The 18953-nt window shown below is 40.3% G+C and overlaps 1 protein-coding gene across 1 annotated transcript; it reads right to left on the bottom strand.

The window, feature by feature from the left end:
* Window positions 1-1016: 1016 nt before the first annotated feature.
* SAMD7 (sterile alpha motif domain containing 7) lies at window positions 1017-18121 on the bottom strand. Its single transcript, XM_060100328.1, has 7 exons — window positions 18021-18121; window positions 16672-16796; window positions 13042-13120; window positions 11329-11957; window positions 10199-10320; window positions 4420-4530; window positions 1017-1211 (listed from the first exon to the last, which is right to left on the bottom strand). Exons 1-7 carry the CDS (start codon window positions 18119-18121, stop codon window positions 1017-1019), a joined length of 1362 nt encoding a protein of 453 aa, XP_059956311.1.
* Between the last annotated feature and the right edge of the window lie 832 nt (window positions 18122-18953).

The raw sequence follows: 18953 nt of genomic DNA, 5'->3' as shown, positions 1-18953 counted from the left end.
TAGGAGGTGGTCACTATGCCCTTTCCTCTCCCTCTCAGGTCATAAGGAGTCCTCCAGTTGTTTTTAGTCATAACATGGTTTCATATCAGAAGGAAAATGCTGAGTAACAGTCGAACTCTGAACTTTAAAGTTAGAGCTTCTGCCCGTTCCTTTCTCCAGCTTCCTTCAGGCTGAAAGCCGGCAATGAGAAAAGGTGGGGCCTTGTGCTCAGCTCCTCTATTTCTCCATTTTGTACTTCACTTTCTCTTCTTCCTCCTCTGGCTCCACTGGGTTGCCTCTGTCTCTCTCTGGGCTGGGGGATGGGAAGCCAGTGAAGACAGGTTAGGAGCTCTTTTTCAGTGTCAGCTCTTCTGGCTTCTGCACAGATATCCTCGTGGAAACATCCAAATATAGCTTTCTTTTTTTTTTTTTGAAAATCAGAAATAGACCTCTTTAATGAAGGTCGTCAAAAGGTACAAACTTCCAGCTGTAAGATAAATAAGTACTAGAGATGCAATGTACCACATGATAAATAGAATGAACACTGCTGTACGTTATATATGAAAGCTGTTAAGTGAGTATATCCTAAGAGTTCTCATCACAAGGAAAAACTTTCTTTCATTTTGCATCTATGAGATGATGGATATGCACTAAACTTATTGTGATAGCTGTTTCATGATGTATTTAAGTCATATCATTATGTGGTACACCTGAAACTTATGCAGTGCTGTTATGCCAATAGTATCTCAATAAAACTGGAAGGGAAAAAAAAGAAATAGACTTCCTTATATATACAAATTTGATGTTTGCAAATTCTATCCTTCATTTAGTATTTGCTTCCAAGGATACGCCTCCAGCCACTTTGTGATGTGGTCACTTCGGGAAGCCTGGGCAAGGCCTCCTCCCAGAGAGCTCAGGAGAGTGGGCTTTCTCTCCCTCTGAGCCGCCATCTGGTCCTGGGAAACCCCCGCACACCTTTCAGAATATGCCAGACTTTTCAGAAAACTGATTAAGACTGCTCTTGCTCCATGAGGGTTTTAATTTCTCATAGTATCTCGCTCAGTTCTTTTAGGAATGATCATATCCTGGGAACAAGGAATGTCCAGTGTATCACTCCAGGAATTAAAATCCAAAAGAGGGTTTGTATCTGTTGGTTGATCGAATGCTTGTTTCGTGTGGGTAGGAAGTGAAAGACTTTTCTTGTAGAATATACTTTCCATATGCTGAGATACCTTAGAAGACAAAATATAGTAATTACATCTATGAATTCTTTCAATAACTCAGCATACTCTGCTAAGCCACAGGTGGCAGGGAGGCTGAGGTAATTTCAGGCATGGGACATCTAGAAGAACAAAATTCTAGGATGCGGTGGGCTTTTTCTTTTAGAATCATAGTGTTTACATTGTAAAACTGGATATCAAGGTGGTAGGAGCTTACCAGTTCCTGTTCTTGGTTCTGCTGTGGTTCATCTGCACACACAATTATTTCACTCTGAGTTCACTCTAGCTCTTCCTTTCCCAATGGTCCTACAAGGGTTCCCACAGACACCCTACTTCACCTTCACCAACACCCAGCCCGTCCTTCTCCAGGTGAGGCTGGAATTCTTTAGAACCTTAGCACACAACTGCCTTCAGTGGGCTTAGTGTTGAGACATAAATAAGGCTGCGCTGGGACTTGGTGCCCTAGTACTAACCAGCAGGCTCCTACACAAACCTGATGCCGAGTGGGGCCCAGGAGATTTCTATATTGTTCACATTGTTACAGCTCAAACCCCCAGCACCCTCCATTCTAATAATATCTTTCTCAAATTCCAGTAACTTTTTCTTCTCCTACCCCTTCCCTTGTGTACTCAGTCCCGGTCTACCTTCTACGTTTCTGTTCTGGAGGGTAGGTTTCCTTCTTCTTAGCAGTTCTTGCTGTAATGGAATTTTGCCCTTGATTCCCATTTTGGAGATTGAGATTTTGTTATCCACTGATGAACTCCTGCCTGCTCACCTTCTGGGACTTTCAGATGTTACTCAGAACCTTCCAATTTTCCTGCTTCATTTGGACCCCTGGAAATTCCCAATCCCAAGGACTCTAAAACTGTTCTGCTTAGTTGAACATCTGGCATCAGTTGGACCTTCCCCCTCCACTTCCCCCCCACACCCAGCTTCTGTGGGAGTCCTGTCCTGTTATGCTGGCAGATGGGGCCTGGGATATAATAGCTCAGCTGGGCTGCATGGAAGTACTTATATGTATCAGATAGGAGCATAAGAATGCTAGCAGCAAGTGAGGAGAATATTAAGAATGACTTGGGGTTGGCCACATTGTAAGGACAAAGCAGAACAAAAAGTGCAACGAAAGTGATAAACCAAAGCCAAAGAAAATCAGATTTGAGAAAAAACTGCAGTGTTATTGTAAGTATTCCAAGAGGTATAGTATCCTCACTAAAGAAAAGTAAATCATTTAAAGGTGAATATTATATTGTACCAATGTTAATTTCTTAGTTTTGACAAATGTGCCCTGTTATGTATTATGTTAACATTAGGAAAAGATAGGTGAATTCTCTGTACTATCTTGGCAACTTTTCTGTATCTAAAGTTATTCCAAGATAAGAAGCTGAAAAAAAGAACATCAATGGAAACACTGAAGTATTTGCATTAGAAATAAAGAACTTCTTTACCCTGAAAAGTTTAGGAAAAAAAAAAAAAAAGGTTTTTGAAGGACATCCTGGAAACTCAGCTCCTGGTCTAAGAATGTATTGTGAATAAGTAAAGTACTGTATAAATTCTGAAAGAATTTGTTGAGCCTTCTTGGTTTGACTTTTAGGAAACTCACTCTTTCAACAAATAACTATTGACCTATTATGGGTTTTGCATGTTCTAAGGTTATATCTGTCAACAAAACAAATAAAGATCTCTGCTCTAATGGAGCTTACATTCTAGTGGGGGCAGAGGGAAATCAAAAATAAATATAAATATAACAAATAAATAAATTATATTGTGTGATTGAACGTGATGGGTGCTATGGGGAAAAAGAGAAGACCAGAAAAAGGGATAGCAGTAGTATGTATGGGGGCTGGGCCGTGTGCAGTAATTTTTTTTTTTTTTTTTTTTGCTGTACGCGGGCCTCTTACTGTTGCGGCCTCTCCCGTTGCAGAGCACAGGCTCCGGACGCGCAGGCTCAGCAGCCATGGCTCACAGGCCCAGCCGCTCCACGGCATATGGGATCCTCCCGGACCAGGGCACGAACCCGTGTCCCCTGCATCGGCAGGCGGACTCTCAACCACTGCGCCACTAGGGAAGCCCTGGCCGTGTGCAATTTTAAGTAAGGTGAACCAAGCAAACCTCACTGAGATGGTATGGTGGAGCAAAGACGAAGGAGATGAGGGAGCAAAGCATGAGGATGTTGGGGTAAGAGCATCGCAGGCAGAGGGAACAGTGTGAAGGTGGAACCTGTCTAGATGTTCAAACAGCATCCAGAGGTGAGTTGACAAAAGCAGTAACTGGCAGGGAGAGACTTAAGAAGATGAGGTCAGGAAGGCAAGGGTGGTGATGGGTGGGGAGGAGTGCAAATAATATAAGACTTTGACTTGGACTCTGAAAGAAATGGGGAGCTATTGCAGACATCTGAGCAGAAGAGTGACATGATCTGTCTCATGTATTAGAAGAATCATTCTTCACTGCTGTGTGAATAGGCTCTGGGTGGGCAAGGGCAGAGCAGGGAGAAGAGTTAGAAGGCTAACACAGTAATCCAACGAGAGAACATAGTGCCTTAGACCAGAATGAAGCAGTGGAGGTAGTGATGAGAAGTGGTGCTCTGGAGCTGGCTTGTTCCAGCTCTTGAGACCGATTGCTATATTTTTAGGAAATTTGCAAGCTAACTGCTAAAAATGACATTATTAAAAATTAAATTATATAAAGTTACAATTAGATATATAATATTGCAAACTAAAGTATTAAATGCCCCAAACTTATCACTTATTTTTACCTACTTATTTTACTATAATTGTTTATTATTATCTCTGCTCTTGAGGTTGTTTACACTTGTGCTCTCCACATGGTGAAGATAGTCTGAAATGGGGAGCTGCTGTGCATCTCTTCCCAATTCTGTATTCAGTGACGCTGCATGTGGAGTTGGTCAGCCATGGTGGGAGTACTGACACCACAGAAATGGACAAAGGCTAGGAATCGGGGTTCATTTGTAAAGACAGCAGGTTGTTAAACACTGGCCAGCACACCACTGCTTTGTGCCTTCCCAACCGAAACTAGGAATGTGTACCAATGCCCTGTCCAAAGTTTTCAGGTTCCCTCACTTTTATCATGTCCTCAACCACAGAGGAAAAAAGCTTAATAAAGAGGTTAAATAGGTATTGATAATGTTACAACAAGATAAAGGTAACATATTTCACTTAAGCTTCATACCATTAACACATTTAGTTACGAAAAATCACCCTACCTGCGATTGGATCTTTAATGCCGGCCCCAGCTTTAAGCCCATAGTGCTTCGAAGATGCCCCTCTGTGAGTAATGGCAAAGTTTCTCCATCAATTGCATGATCTTTAAACACCTTATTAAACACAAAAGATGTCAGCTTTGTTTAAATGTCTTTTTTTTAAGACCTTGTTTTATATATAGATTTTTAGCTTTGGAGGAAACATTAAGACTGCTTGAGGATGACACCAAAAATCATAACATTTCTTATTTTCAGTTACCCTCTTTTCTGTGCTCCAATAGCATGTTGTTTGTAGTCTTTAACAACCCTTGGAGTACATTCTAATTCTCTGTATATAGAATGCAATTCCAACCTGGAATAGTTATTATTTGAGGGCAAGCCCATGTTTTACTCACCAACGTACCTGTAATGCAGTGCCTGGCCCATGACAGAAGATATGCAATAATCCTTGCTGGACAAATCAATGAATGGACAAATAGTATGAGTGAAGGGATGTGGGTAAAAACCATTTCAGGCAAATTTCAGACTCTCACATTTACAGACTCAGTGCCTCTGTCCACTGCCTTAGATGAGTGGTAAAGGGAGAAGAGGAAAACTCAGGTGAGAGCTGTCACGCTGGACATATTTGTTCTGATTGTGTAGTGGATGTCACCATGCCTTCCATTCTTCCAGAAACTAGGAAGGCTGCTGGTGGACAAAGTTTCCAGGCAGATAAGGAGAGGGACAGAAAACACTAGGCAGACTGGTAGTACTGTAACGTTATGGTCTCCAACTTCAAACTGCCTGGCAATCTTACATACATGGATGAGATTTCTTTTCTTTCCATTTCAAGCTTTCTTCACACTCAAACTTCAGAACCCACAGAATCCCCCCTCATTTTCAGCAGATCATGTAACTTCCTACTTAAAACAAACAAACCAGTAGGTAAGAACTTCCTCTAATTCTGCCCAAACCAACCTAAAAGCTTACATTTTCTTCCTCTGTACTGATACAGGGGGAGAGTGGCCCCTCACTCTTTAAAGGCACTCTTTCCACATAGGCTAAGTGTCTGCACCCTTCCCACCTCCAGGCCCTGCACAATACATAATCCCCTGTCTCATCGTCAGTCTCCTCTTTGGCTGGCTCTTTCCCAGTGGGCTTTAAGCAAGTCTCCACCATCATTATACAAGCCATAATGATGAAAATACAGAAACGCTTCCTCACTCCATCTCTATACTCTGCCCCAGGTCTCTCATCCCCTTCACCGCCCAATTTCTCAAGAGTTTTGATGCTCCCTGTTTCCATGTTCTTACTTCCCAGTCATTCCTCAGTCTCAAGGAGTCTGACTTCCACCCTCACAAGTCCATTAAACCTGCTCTCCTCTGGGTCCCTGGTGACTCTACCATACGTGTAGATATTTTTCAGTCCTTGTATCTCTTACACTCCTGGCTGCATTTGACACTGTTGATTACTCCTTCAAGAAAATGCACTTCCTGAGGCTTCTCCCTCCTGGGGACCCTCTGCCCTCTCTTTTGCTGTCACCTTTGTGACTACTGTTTCTTTGTCCATCCTTACGTGTTAGAGTCCCTTAGGCTTCTGACCCAGGTCCTCTTTGGTCTTCTGGATTCATCTCAGTCTTCTCTTGGCTTCAGTGAGTGCCTCTGTATACTAAAGGCTCCCTAATGTATATCTTTAACTTAGAAGCTGAATCGTGCCAATTCTGCCTCTTAGGTAGAATTCTTACCTGTCCACCCCACTGCTTCTACCCTGGATCAAACTCCATTATTGCTCATCTGAGAAGGCTTCCCCACTAGTCTTGCCTCTTTTAAACAATTTTCATAAAAGCAACTTGAGCGGCCTTTCTGAAACATAAAGCTAAGCACGCCACTCCTCCTTAAAACCTAGACTGTTTCCGGGATGAAGTCACAATCCTTCAAGTCTCTGTTGCCTGGCCCCTTCAGCCTCTTCAGTCCCCTATCCTGCCATCCTCACCTTTCCCACCTTGGCCCTGGCCTCTGGCCACTAAAAATTATTCTCAAATCCCAACCATGTTAAGTTCTCTCTGGCTTCTGGTCCCCACCTGGAAATTCCTCCTTTGCCTCCCTCTCACCTTGTTCCCCCTCAGGTGGTAAACTCCTCACTGTCAGGTCTCACTTTCGATGCCTCTTCCTCTAGGAAACCGTAAGGCCCTCCTATGTGTTCCAACCACGCCCTGTAGCTGCCCTCTCCAGCATGGTCATGCTGATGTGGAATCCCTTACGGTGCCCCTCTTCTGGACTACAAGCTCCATGAGAAGAGGAACCATATTTGTCCCATTTCCACTGAGTGTTCCGTGCCTTGGAGGGCATGCCTCAGGACCAGCAGAAGATTAGATTCTCCTTGGGAAACTTCTGTACCAGGAACTTTGTGTTCTAACAGATTTTAGTTATTTACAAACTATATTTATTAAGTAATTATTTCTTTTCCTATTTTAACGGATCAAATTGTAGAATGGCTAATATAAGTAACTTAATTTGGGCCAAAGCAAAAAAGTGGACACTTTGGGTTAGTCTATGTAGCCTTATTTTGGGGAAATGTATGATATTTCTTAGGTTGTTTGTTGTTTTGAAATATCTTGAATAACTTAAGCATACCTTCTACCATCTTTGAGAATTCCTAGGGCCCCAGGTACCCTTGGCCGAAAATCATACGGCCCAGTATCCTCAATGTAGAGTAATTATAATGGAAAGAGCTAGATTTGTAGTCACACACACATTTTTTTAAGCAGTCCTCTAGCCACCTTGAAGTTCAGCTTTACTCAGCTGCAAAACAGAGTTAATATCTCCTTTGAAGAAGTATGGTGTAGATTAAATTTAAAAGACAATGTAAATAATTTACTTAGTATTGTGCCTGGCACACAGTCTGTTGCCAATAAAGAGTAGGCGCTATTATTATGGTTTTTTGTAAATGAGAGAACCAACATAGAAAAGGTTAAGTGAGCTACCCAAAAAGCATAGCTTGCCTGTTAGAGAACTTGTAAAATAATGTATAGTTCGTGATTCTGATCCAGAATTTTCCCTGCTTAACCCCACTGCCAATCAGAAAAAGGAGTGCTGATAAGAATAGTTACCTATATTTATGGTAGAAAATTTACCTAATTTCTCTCTCCTTTGTAGAGATTCCAGTGAGCAGTGAAGGGACCATGAGAGAGCATCCAAAGAAGGAGAAATCACAGAGATAAATTTTCACACAGAGGTAGGCTGGCACCCAGGGCCTGAAATGCATGAGGGCCTAACCTTCAGTCATGGTGGATGGACCCTGGGCCTGAGGCAAGGATGCAGAACATGCCTCTGTCACTCAGAAGATATCCTCACTTCATTCTCATGAGAGCAGTTTGGGCCAAGTGCATGATGTAAATATGCATGTATTTTTAATAATTTCATTTATTTTTAGAGAGAATACTTTAACTGCTGACTTATTTGAACTAGACATTGACTTTGAACAAAAAAAAAATGTGTTACACGGTATCCTGGATGTCCCTAAATGGCTGAACCACCCATCCTCTCTTCACATCTATTTAAAAGATTTCATTTGCAAGGGGCTTTGGATTTTCACTGCGGTTATTTTTTCCTGAATTTCCTTTTTCTACCTGCAGAAGGTGGGTGGTTGGAGGTTGCTGCACCTAAGGCAGAGGTGAGGAAGAAGAGGACAGAGAAGGGGACAGGGGGTGTGGCCCTGAGTAGTCCCAGGGGCTGTGAGGAAAAGCGGATGGCACATTGCAGACAAGGGTTCCTGTGAGAGTTGTGCACAAGCAGCGCTGCTTCAGAGCTTGCTGCGCTCAGAGGGCACCCAGCTGCATCCAGGGGGGTTCTCCCCATTTCTGTACAGAACACCATCACTGAACACAGCCTGGTCATGCCCAGCAGAGTAATGGCATCCTTGCTGTTGAGGTCACCAGCAATTGTTAGGAGGGGAACTGACTTTAGTGAGGAAACAGGACTTGACCCTAAACACATTTGAGAAACACCTAGAAATAACGGTACCACTTCTTGGGGTGGGGAAGGAAGCACCAACATCCTGTTGGTAAGAGATAATTGAGTCAGCAAAGTTTGGGGTCTTCGTGTTTATGTGACTTCTTTATACCCATAAGGGGACATCTGGGATTATAAAGTATAAAATGCATGTAACATTATTTATTACAAGAGTGGTTATTATAAACTGCATTTTTATGACTGTGAATCACTGACTGATTAAAAATAGTGAGTTCAAACAGATTCAATCCATCAGAAGTCAGTAATCAAATGTGCGTTATACATGGGGTTGCTTCTTTCTGATTATCAGAATTTGGTAACTTCATTGTACCACTTGAAAAGTGGCATAGATACAATTAAAAAGTGACTTACTCACGGTTAATGACTAGTAATAAAATAATAAGGTTATACTCATTGAATAGGAAAAAACAGAACAAAATTTTTTAGCAGGTATGCAAAAAGAAAAAGTAGGTGACTTGAAGAATACAACTTGCCTCATAAGTAACTTGAGATTCTGCTTTCTCTAGAAGCCTCTGAGGTAATGATGAAATTAGAATCTACTGAGTGCTAGGCACTCATTTATGCTTACAACAATCCTTTGAAAATGTATTATACTATTATCCTCATTTTACAGATGAAAAAACTGAGACACCAAGGAAGGAGGTAATTTGTCCTAGGTCACATGTCCAGAAAGTGGAAAAGCCAAGATTTGAACTTGTACTTTCTGGTTTCATAAGCCATACTCTTAATCACTACTCTATATGACTTTTCCATTGGTCCAATAAAAAGAACAAAGGAAGAAAAAGAGAAAGGAAAAGAAAGAAAGAAAGAAAGAAAGAAAGAAAGAAAGAAAGAAAGAAAGAAAGAAAGAAAGAAAGAAAGAAAGGAAGAAATGAAAATTAAAAAAAAAATTAACAGCATTACACTGAAGAAAATATCACAAAATGAGATCTGAAAAAAATTATCTCTAACATCAGTTACTTATGATGTAGTTAAATCATAATGTCCTTTTCTTGCTTTCTTTTACTTTAAAATATAAACCAAAGATAGTGATACCAGATATAGTAGGCACATTGTTGCTTGGAATTGTGTTATTAAATCACTTGAAAAAGTAAACTATATGCATGAAAATGTAGCACAGACATAAACTTCAAAAACTTGGCAACCCACCATTTTTATCTGCAATTTTCCCATATAAGTGAGGCTAGTTTTACTTTTCAACTGTCCTGTTAATTATAATTTAAAAAATAGTATTTATCTACCAGATTAAATTATGTGTAGGCATTTTTATATATTGCCCCAGCATAAAAATGGAATTTTAAAATAGTTAATTTCCTACTTTTCAGATGTATTTCCTTCTTGTCCTTTTTAGAATAAAGTATATATTTCTGTTATGTATGATGAGTAGGCCTAAAACTTCTGATACAGAAGTACATGCCTCCAAATGTTTGCTAAATGGATGAGTAGGGAATATAGTAGATAGCTCTCATTCTTCTTGGATGTTTGGCCTCTGAACCTCCTAATTCTGGGAGAATTCCACATCTCAGGAGCCTTGATGGGACAGAAACTAAAGCCAGACACTGGCTTTCCCAGCCTCCCCTGAGGCTGTGGTGGGCACATGACCCAAGCTCCACCAGTCAGAGGCTTCTGTTCCAGAGGAGCCAATGACATACAAAGGGAGAGATTATTAGGAATGCTCTCTGGGGTCAAAATCAAGTTCAACAGAACTCATTATGAAGGAAGTATATTTCAAAGTGTCTAACTTTTAAGAAAATACTTAAATGTTGCATCACCTGAGCATAGTCTGAACAACCTGGAAGGCCACTAATGAAGTTGTACACGTCATTCACGGTCCATTTCTGAATATCTTCATCCAAAGATAGATTTTCCTTGATTGTAAGAAGCACATGTGTTCCTTTAAAATAAAAAGAAAATTATTTTGTGGGAAAAGGGAAAAGGGGGAAGCTAAGAGTACAGTTTCATGTATCGTTACATTCATTTCCTGATGTTCTATTACCACAGAGCAGTCCCTTTAATCTACACGTAACCCCCTTAAAAGACAGAGTTACTGAGAGAGGATTTCTTAAAGAGCTTAGCTACCTTCTTTCTTTTCTTCCTCTAAAGGATCTTTAATGACAACCTTATCATAAATAAAAACAAAGTTCCAGCTTATCTCAGATTCCAATAGAAATACCCTGTGGATTTCATTCTCCAGATTAATACTACCATGGTTCTATGATGTTACATGATTTATCATGCTCTCTAAGCCATGTGAGAATTTAGCTACATCTTCATCAAAATGGCAAATTAATATTTTGTCAGGGAAGCGGTTGGTATGGTGGCTAGATTACACATATCCAAATCCCTGTGTTTTAAAATATTTTTATCTAAAGAAGTTCCAGTTTTAAACTATTTTTTATCTAAAGAAGTTCTTGAAAACTATTCAGTGTGTCTATTTGGGGCAGGGGGTAGTGTGTTAATACTTTTAGGTTAGAGAGTATCATAGCAGTAGTGAGCACTAAAAGAGCTTCTGTTTGTTTATTTTTCTACACTTAAATACAGGGGAGATTGAATTCATACTTTTAAGCAAGAAGTCCCTCTGTTTTGTGTTGAAGAGATTAGATTAAATTAAAAATTAAATTAAAATGTTAATTAAAAATTCTAGTAGGCTTTCCCATCCTTCTTCATATTTACCTTCCTAGCCTTTGCTGAAAATTCTCTATATAGCAATATATAAACAGAGATACATTGCACTGTTATGGCTGATTGGAACTAATGTAATAAATTTTTCAAGAGGAGGTAATTCTAAGTAGGATTAAGAAAAAGGAGGATAAAAAGAAACACAGTGGTTACAGCTCACCATGTAATAACTTCAGGGACTTGATGACCTGCAGTTCATGAGGATTAGCCCCTGGACACCTACCTGGCAGAGATGGTCGAGGAACTGGAGGGTAAACCCCATTCTTTTCACCACAGGCTGCCAAAACCTGCTCTGAAGCCTTCTCTTTCCCACTGTCCGAGGCCTTTTCTTCCAGGGGAGTGCCATGAGCTCCCCAGGGTTTTCCATGGCTGTGCTCCAGCTCTCCAAAGGTGTGAGCAAGAGCTGTAGATGGCTTTTCTTTGGTTTCACCCAACTTGTGATTGTTGACAGTGTCAGTTTCTGGGTCTTTTGCATACTCATTCTCTTCACAGGGAATTGCATGGGTTTGGCCTAGGGGCTTTTCTTCTACTCGACTTTTAGAGCTCTCGGTGTCACTGTCTAGAACTTTCTGATTCCCTGTACCTCTCCTGAGACGACGATATTTCTGCCCCCAGCTCTCTAGAAAGCGCGGACCAGTTGCCACTAGCAAGGGGTTTCCCTGAAGGTTTCTCAGGGCGCTTCTGTGAGCATGCAGGTCACTGGCAGGGAGCATGCTCCTGCCATGGTTGGTGGCTGGGCCAGCTGGGATACTGAAGCCATAGAGGAATGGTATCCCTAGGCCTGCTAGTCCCTTGGAATTAACTTTTTCTATTCTCCTTTGTTGGTAAATGGCATGCATTTCCATTTCCATCCTAAAAACAAAACAATATATTTTATAAACACAAGAAAACCATTAGAAATATCATTTTAATGGCCCTCTGCCTTCCCTATTGTAGCACCTCTGCTTTTCTTGTGAGTCCTTATGCTACTTATCTGCAGTCTGTTAGGTGTAAACATGAATCCCCCAAAGAGCCACTGGGAAGGAGAGTTTGGAGTAAGATCAGAGGTGAAGGGTTTGGCTGAATCTCACAATGGAAGTCTAAGGCCAGTCTTTGGACCGTTGTCTCTAATGGGTATGGCAATCGTAGCAGGAATGGGGAGAATGCAGCACAGCATAGCTTCTTGCCAGAGATTAATCCTCAAAGAAGTTAAAGTTTTGGGAAGAAGTTTTTAAACCTTACAGTACAATTTTAGTGAGACTCAAGAAACACAGAAGTCTCAACTGTTAAAATTAATGCCAGTGGTAAGGGTTGGGGAAGGGAGAAGGGGGGAAGACTTGCTGGTATTTTTGCTTACTTTACTTTGCTTATTGGTCATCACCTGGACCCCTTAATGTTCAGCGATGAAAAAGCTGACTGATGCTTTCTCTTGCCCACAGCAATACCCTAGTCATCACTGCTGTGTGTTTCTTTCTCCTGGCTGTTGAAGGCCACTTTTAGGTTGACAGGGGGCTGTCTGGGCTCTAATGGCATAGTTTGAAGTGGGATTGGCAAGCTTGGCTCCTATCTTTGGGCAGAACTGAAGTCATTTAAGACAGAAATGCCAGTACGAATTTCAAAGGAATCACAGCTAGGCATTTTAATTATGAGACATTGACAAGCTACTGTGATCTGTAGACTTGGCTTCACTGTGTAATTTCTAATCTTGTTTTTATCCTTAAACAACCTGTGTACATGTTTGTATATGTTTCTTTTTGTAATGTTCCTGGAATACTTTTTGAAAGTAATCAGTGTTTGTGTGTGTGTGTGTGTGTGTGTGTGTATCAGTGAACACATATACACAAATATAACAATATATACAAAATACAATAAATGAATGAATATATAGAAAAGTATATATATAACAAATGAATAAACAAGTGAATGAATAGAAAATAAAACAACATTGTTACATTACCTGGCAGTATGCTGCCTTTGAATCATTTCATTCCTTCTAGCCATTGCCTTTATGGATTCAGGTGGCAAAATGCCCCAACCTTAAACAAGAAAACCACCATCCCACCCCACAAACAAATTAACAATATCCACTTGAAAATAATGAAAGAAAATATAATGATTTAAAACAGTATCTGCAAAAAACCACCAACTGAGCACAGTGTTGGAAATGGTATCAGTTCATGGCTGTTCAGAATCTTAGAGTCACTTTGGTGATGGCATGATAACACCAGATAATTTTTTTTTTATGGCTGCGGCTTGCGGGATCTTATTTCCCTGACCAGGGATCGACCCCAGGGCCCTGGCAGTGAAAGCACCGAGTTCAAACCACTGGACTGCCAGGGAATTCCCCAGATAATTTTTTTCTTTAAGTATGGGTCTCATGACTGGCAATGTTTCCCTACCATACTTCAAAAGGAAAAAGATGAAATTATCTGTGGATCTCTTGATCACTTGCTTTTTAAGTAAATATTGATAATTTTTTTTTGGAAGAAAAGAATTAACTGACCTTAAAAAAAGAAGTAACTAAGTGCTTCTTTATGCACTGAAATCCCTGGAAATAAATACAGTGTTTTAAGTGGATAAAATATGAAGTTCTCTACGTGGACTTTTGGGTGTAGCTGAGGAAAATACTTTTTACAAAACAATTTCAATGGAGTTGAACAGCAATTACATTCTTGTGTCAACCTTCCAATATGTCTTAAGATAATGACAGCATCGTCAGAATTCAAGGCTCTATTCTTGCCTGGTAACTTCATGCTTATATTGATTTTTTCTTTCTCTGGGCTCCTAATGTACTTAGAGTCTATGCTGGTGCTTCTCAAATCATCCCTTGGTGAAGGACTATATTTTTCTTTTAAAATTTCCAACCCATCATGGACCAATACTTTCAGAAAATACATAAAATGACATTTTAGAAAATTGAAATGAAAGCAAGAACAAGAACAAGCACAATTTAAAATGATTAGATAAGAGACATAAAATTACCCTGTCAAGTTGCTGTGAAAGTTCTAAGCCTTACTCTCTGTTTATGCATTTATTTGTACAAACACTTCTCAGACCAGCATAGGTCTACAGACCACACTGTAACAATAACAGATGCACAAATTATAATTACAGAGTTTTGTTCAATGATAGTTTTATGTGTGTAAATCTCTTCTCCCCAACAAGAGGGCAAGTATCATGAAGGCTAGAACTGTTTTTATACTTGCCTTGTACCAAGCTAGCAGAGCTCGTTAAACTCCTATTAATAATAACCTATCTTGAAATACACCATACTGTATCTATTTTTATGAGATTCTCTCTCAGTTGTAAAATTCAGAGGTTAGATGACATGGCCTCTAAAAATCCTTGCCTCTAAAGCTCTATGTTTTTATAGTTCAGGGCCTTTGAGATATTCTCCTTGAGACAGCTGGCATGCATAAGACTGCCAACCCATGGGGTAATGCCCAAGGTTGCAGAGAATGTCCATGTAAGAAGATCAGTGTAGAGGGCACAATTCTCATTACCTGGATTTTAGCACCCTATGAAATGTGGACTCATCAAACCTATTTCAAGTTTCTTTCTCTTTCCCAAATAGTTGACATCAAACTTAGTGCTAGTCCTGTTGTAATAATCCACTCCCTACCTAACATCCCAAATTTTGAAACAGATCCTTGTCTTAATCCCTATTTTGCTAACTTACTTAGTAGCTCGGTTTCTACAGGACTGAGGCCCTACCTTGCCCTTGCTTACTCTCTTACACGTCAGCCTTGAGGTGGGAGACTGACTACTCTGTTCCTGGGACAGGTTGTCAACCTGCCTCTTTGTATCCAACTATTGGCAGTTTCTGGATTCTTCATCACTAAGAAGCTCTTTCTGAGTCAGCAATGCAGCTATTTCACTGGTCTGCTTAATTGCTGCCTATAACTTCGGGCTATAGATTTAACTGGGTTCTTGCTGCCAGATGGGGCTACTATCCAGGTTCAGCTGATGGGCCTGTCACACTCCAGTGGGTGTGTCTAGTTTCAGACCTGGCCCCTGCTCAATCTCATCGAAGTGGATCCACATGCACTGTGGCAGACAACATGCTTAAATCCAGGCAGGCCGGTGTCTTCACTGGCCCTGGCACCAATCCCATTTCTTTCTGTCTCAGGCTTTTCACTCACATTGTTCATAACTAGTGGGTTGGTCAAAAAGTTCATTTGGGTTTTCCTGTAACATGGAAAACTCGAATGAACTTTTCGGCTAACTCAATATTAAGAGTTGTTGGAATTGGAGAGCAGGGACAAACAGAAACTCACTGAATATAGTTTTGGGGAGATAAGATGCATCCATCTGATCTTCAATATTGTGAGGAAATGATCACCTCTTATTCCCCCTTGAGCCCCCTACACTCATGTTTTTACTGACACCACTCTGCTGAAATTGCTCTTATCGAGATCATCAATGACCTCCACAAAGCTATATCTAATCATATATTCTTGGTCCTCATCTTACTTGATCTTTGAGTGGCATACTTGACACAGTTGCTCACTCTTTCCTTAAAACACTTTCTTCCCTTGGTTTCCAGGCCTCCGTCCTCTCCTGGGTTTCCTCCCACCTCAGTGGTTGCTTTTTCTATATCTCCGTTTGTTTTCTGGACCCTGTTGGTATGTCCCAGGGATCATCCTTTTAATTTCTAACTCATCCTTTTAACTCACTCTATGGATGATCTCATCTAGTCTCATATATCCTGATGACTTCCAAAATTATATATCCATGTTGTCTCCAGAAGTCCTCCCTGGACTTCAGCTGCCTTCCACACATCCCCCATTGATTGTCTATTAGGCATCTCAAATGCCTAGGATATCCCTCCCACACCAAGAACCCTTGCTTTCATGATCTTCCTCAACTCAGTGAAGAGCAACTCCACCTTTCCCATTTCTCAGCCATAATTTCTGATGTCATCCTTAACACCTCTCCTCTTTTCACATCTCATATCTAAACTCTGAGAAAATCTTGTTGTTTCTACCTTCAAAGTATTTACAGAATCCAGCCACTTCTTACTATTCCTACTGTCACCACGCAGGGCCAATCCATCATAATCTTTTGACTATTCTAATAGCCCATTAACTCCCATCAGTTTAACTCCAGAACTTTAATCCTATCAAGTTTGTCCCCAACACAGCAGCAGAGTGATCCCGGTAAAATGTAAGTCAGACCATGTCATTCCTTTGCTCAAACTCCTCAAAGGCTTTCCCTCTTCCCCAGAATAAAAGGCAGGTCCTCACTATGACCTATCAGGCCATATGTAAACTGCCCCAGGGCCTTTAACTCTCAGACCTCATCTCCTCATGACCTCATCAGTTCCTGCCTGTAAGATAAGACAGATAGTAATTGCAGATTTTCATGTTATTCATCAGTAAATTGATGGTTGGAGGAGTTAAGCGACTTACACTTGGTTATGCAGTGGTGGAACCATGATTTAAACCTAGGTAGTAACTGTAGAAACTACAAGTATAATCACCATACAGTTTTGCCTCTAAAATTTGCCAGTAAATTTGATGGCAAGCTTAATGCAGCAATCCAGTTCACAGTGGCTCCACAGACGAGAGCCATCTGTTGCTCATACCTGAGTAGACATGACTGGACAGCACGTGCGGCATATTTGCATTTGGTAGAGCAGAGGATCCAAATTGGGAAGGAGCACAAAACTGTCTTGGGTCAGTTGGAGCTACAGTGAGAGGCAATAAATCTCTAGGGAAAAAGATACAAATTAGGTAAAATGAAAATGGAATTGTACAAAATTTCCATTGCATAGGCAGTGAGGTTTGTTTTATTGCCATATGGGATTCTATCATCTCTTCCCAAAATGAAGTACAGAAGTCCTGTGGTCTCTATTGGCTTAAACAGAAATATGATGAGAAAGCTTAGGAGGAAGGGCTCTTACTAAGGAAGGACTAACTCAGCTGCCGACACAACAGAGAAATCAGGAAAGGGAAGTTTTAGGGATGTCAGGAAAAAAAAAAAGATCCAATCAAATCAGTATCAGTGTCTGATTTTCCATTCTTGACCACAACATTCTTTTCTCATTTGATAAACATACTGTGGCTTGAGTTTTGCCATCTGGGATCAGTGACTACCTGGGTGGACAATTTATTTCTCCAAGCTTCAGTAGTCTCTAGAAGCCCAACTCTTTTGTTCATGCTCCATGAACAAGCATAAATACTGAATTTTTCTTTCTCCTCGGAATGTCAGACTATATCAATATATCCAAAAGAAGACAGAAAACTGCCAGAGTGTACAATCAAAATACTGATAACTTCACTTTTATTGCAAAGAAAGAATTGCTCTATCACAGGAAATCCAGGATACCCAATTGTTATGGACTGAATTGTGCTCCTAACCCCTGCCCCGCCATGTGACTGTTTTTGGAGCTAGGGCCTAGGGGGTAATTAAAGTTAAATGAAGTCATAAGGGTGGGACCCCAGTAGGACTGGTGTTCTTATAAGAAGAGGAAGAGACACCAGAAGTGCTTGCACACAGAGAAAAAAGCATGTGAAGACACAGAGAAAAAGGCAGCCAAGTCTGCAAGCCAAGGAGAGAAGCCTCAGGAGAAACAAAACCTGCCAGTACCTTCATCTAGGACTTTCAGCCTCCAAAACTGTGAGAAATAAAATTAAGCCACCCAGTCTGTGGTATTTTGCTACCACAGCCCTAGCAGACTACATCCACGTTTGCACCTATGCAATGCCTGTCACATAGAAAGTGCTCGTTAGCTATTTGCTGAGTGAGGATGTCAAGCAGGCCTCAAAGGGGAGGTGATGAGAAGTTTGTTGAAGATGTGGCTGGCAGATTTACTGCACCACAGTTCCCTGAAATAACATTAGACAATAAAACAACACTGGGATGAACAGCATTTGAAACCTTAATAATATCCATTTTCTCCTTTGACTGGAATATCGTATTGAAGAGAAATACCTATCCACACTTGGAGGTTCAAATGGTGAGGGAACCAGTGGAATCCTCTGATGCCCTGATGCTGTCAATAAAGGGTTCACGGCCATCATTGGATTTATCATCAATATCTCTCGCCACTGATGGAGTTCTAAAAAAAAAAACGGATAGATATGTCAACAAATACCTCTACTTTTTGTGAACTATTTGAATTCTTCTTGAACACGATGAACACCTTTTGTATTTTCCCAACACTTGGGAAGACTAACTACAGCAAGATTTCAGTTACACAAAAACCCCTCCATTGTAAGTACCCAGATACAGTTGTAGAACTCCGTGTGCCTTTGGAATTTGTTGGAGAGTCCACAGGTAATACCATACCACACTACAAGCAACACTAATAAAATTAAACCAGTTTTGCAAGATTCCAGAAATACCATCTTCTTTTATTACAATTTATTTTGATGTTTATATTTCCAGAAGTACAAATGCATGTATGCTCCCATATGTTAAATTTTTGGAAAAATATTCCTAGTTAGTTGATAAGATTAAAACAGAAAAGAGGAAAATCTTCCTAATGGCCCAAAATACATCTAATTAAAGTGAATACAGGCTGACTGCATGTGTCTAATTAGAACAAGTGACCAAGTTATATCCAAACATACATAAACACAAGCATTCATAACTTTATCTAGAACCTAGTGATCAGAAAAAGGGACCATTATAAAAGGGGTAAAATTTTGTCTTATATTTTATTAATTATTAACATATTTTGAATTTTAAATATTAAATGAGTGTTAGTCAAACAGGTCACTTTAGCTTCTTCATCCTCAATAGTTACTTTAAAAAAAATTGAGATAACTACAACTATGTTTGAAAAAAAAAGGAAATCAGGAAGAAAATGTTCTGCTTTTCAAAGTAGTGTTTTTTTCCTTTCTCGTGTGCATATTTGATTTA

The sequence above is a fragment of the Mesoplodon densirostris genome, chromosome 5 (assembly GCF_025265405.1).
Source record: "Mesoplodon densirostris isolate mMesDen1 chromosome 5, mMesDen1 primary haplotype, whole genome shotgun sequence".
Lineage (NCBI taxonomy): Eukaryota > Metazoa > Chordata > Mammalia > Artiodactyla > Ziphiidae > Mesoplodon > Mesoplodon densirostris.
This window is presented reverse-complemented; position numbering and strand designations above follow the sequence as displayed.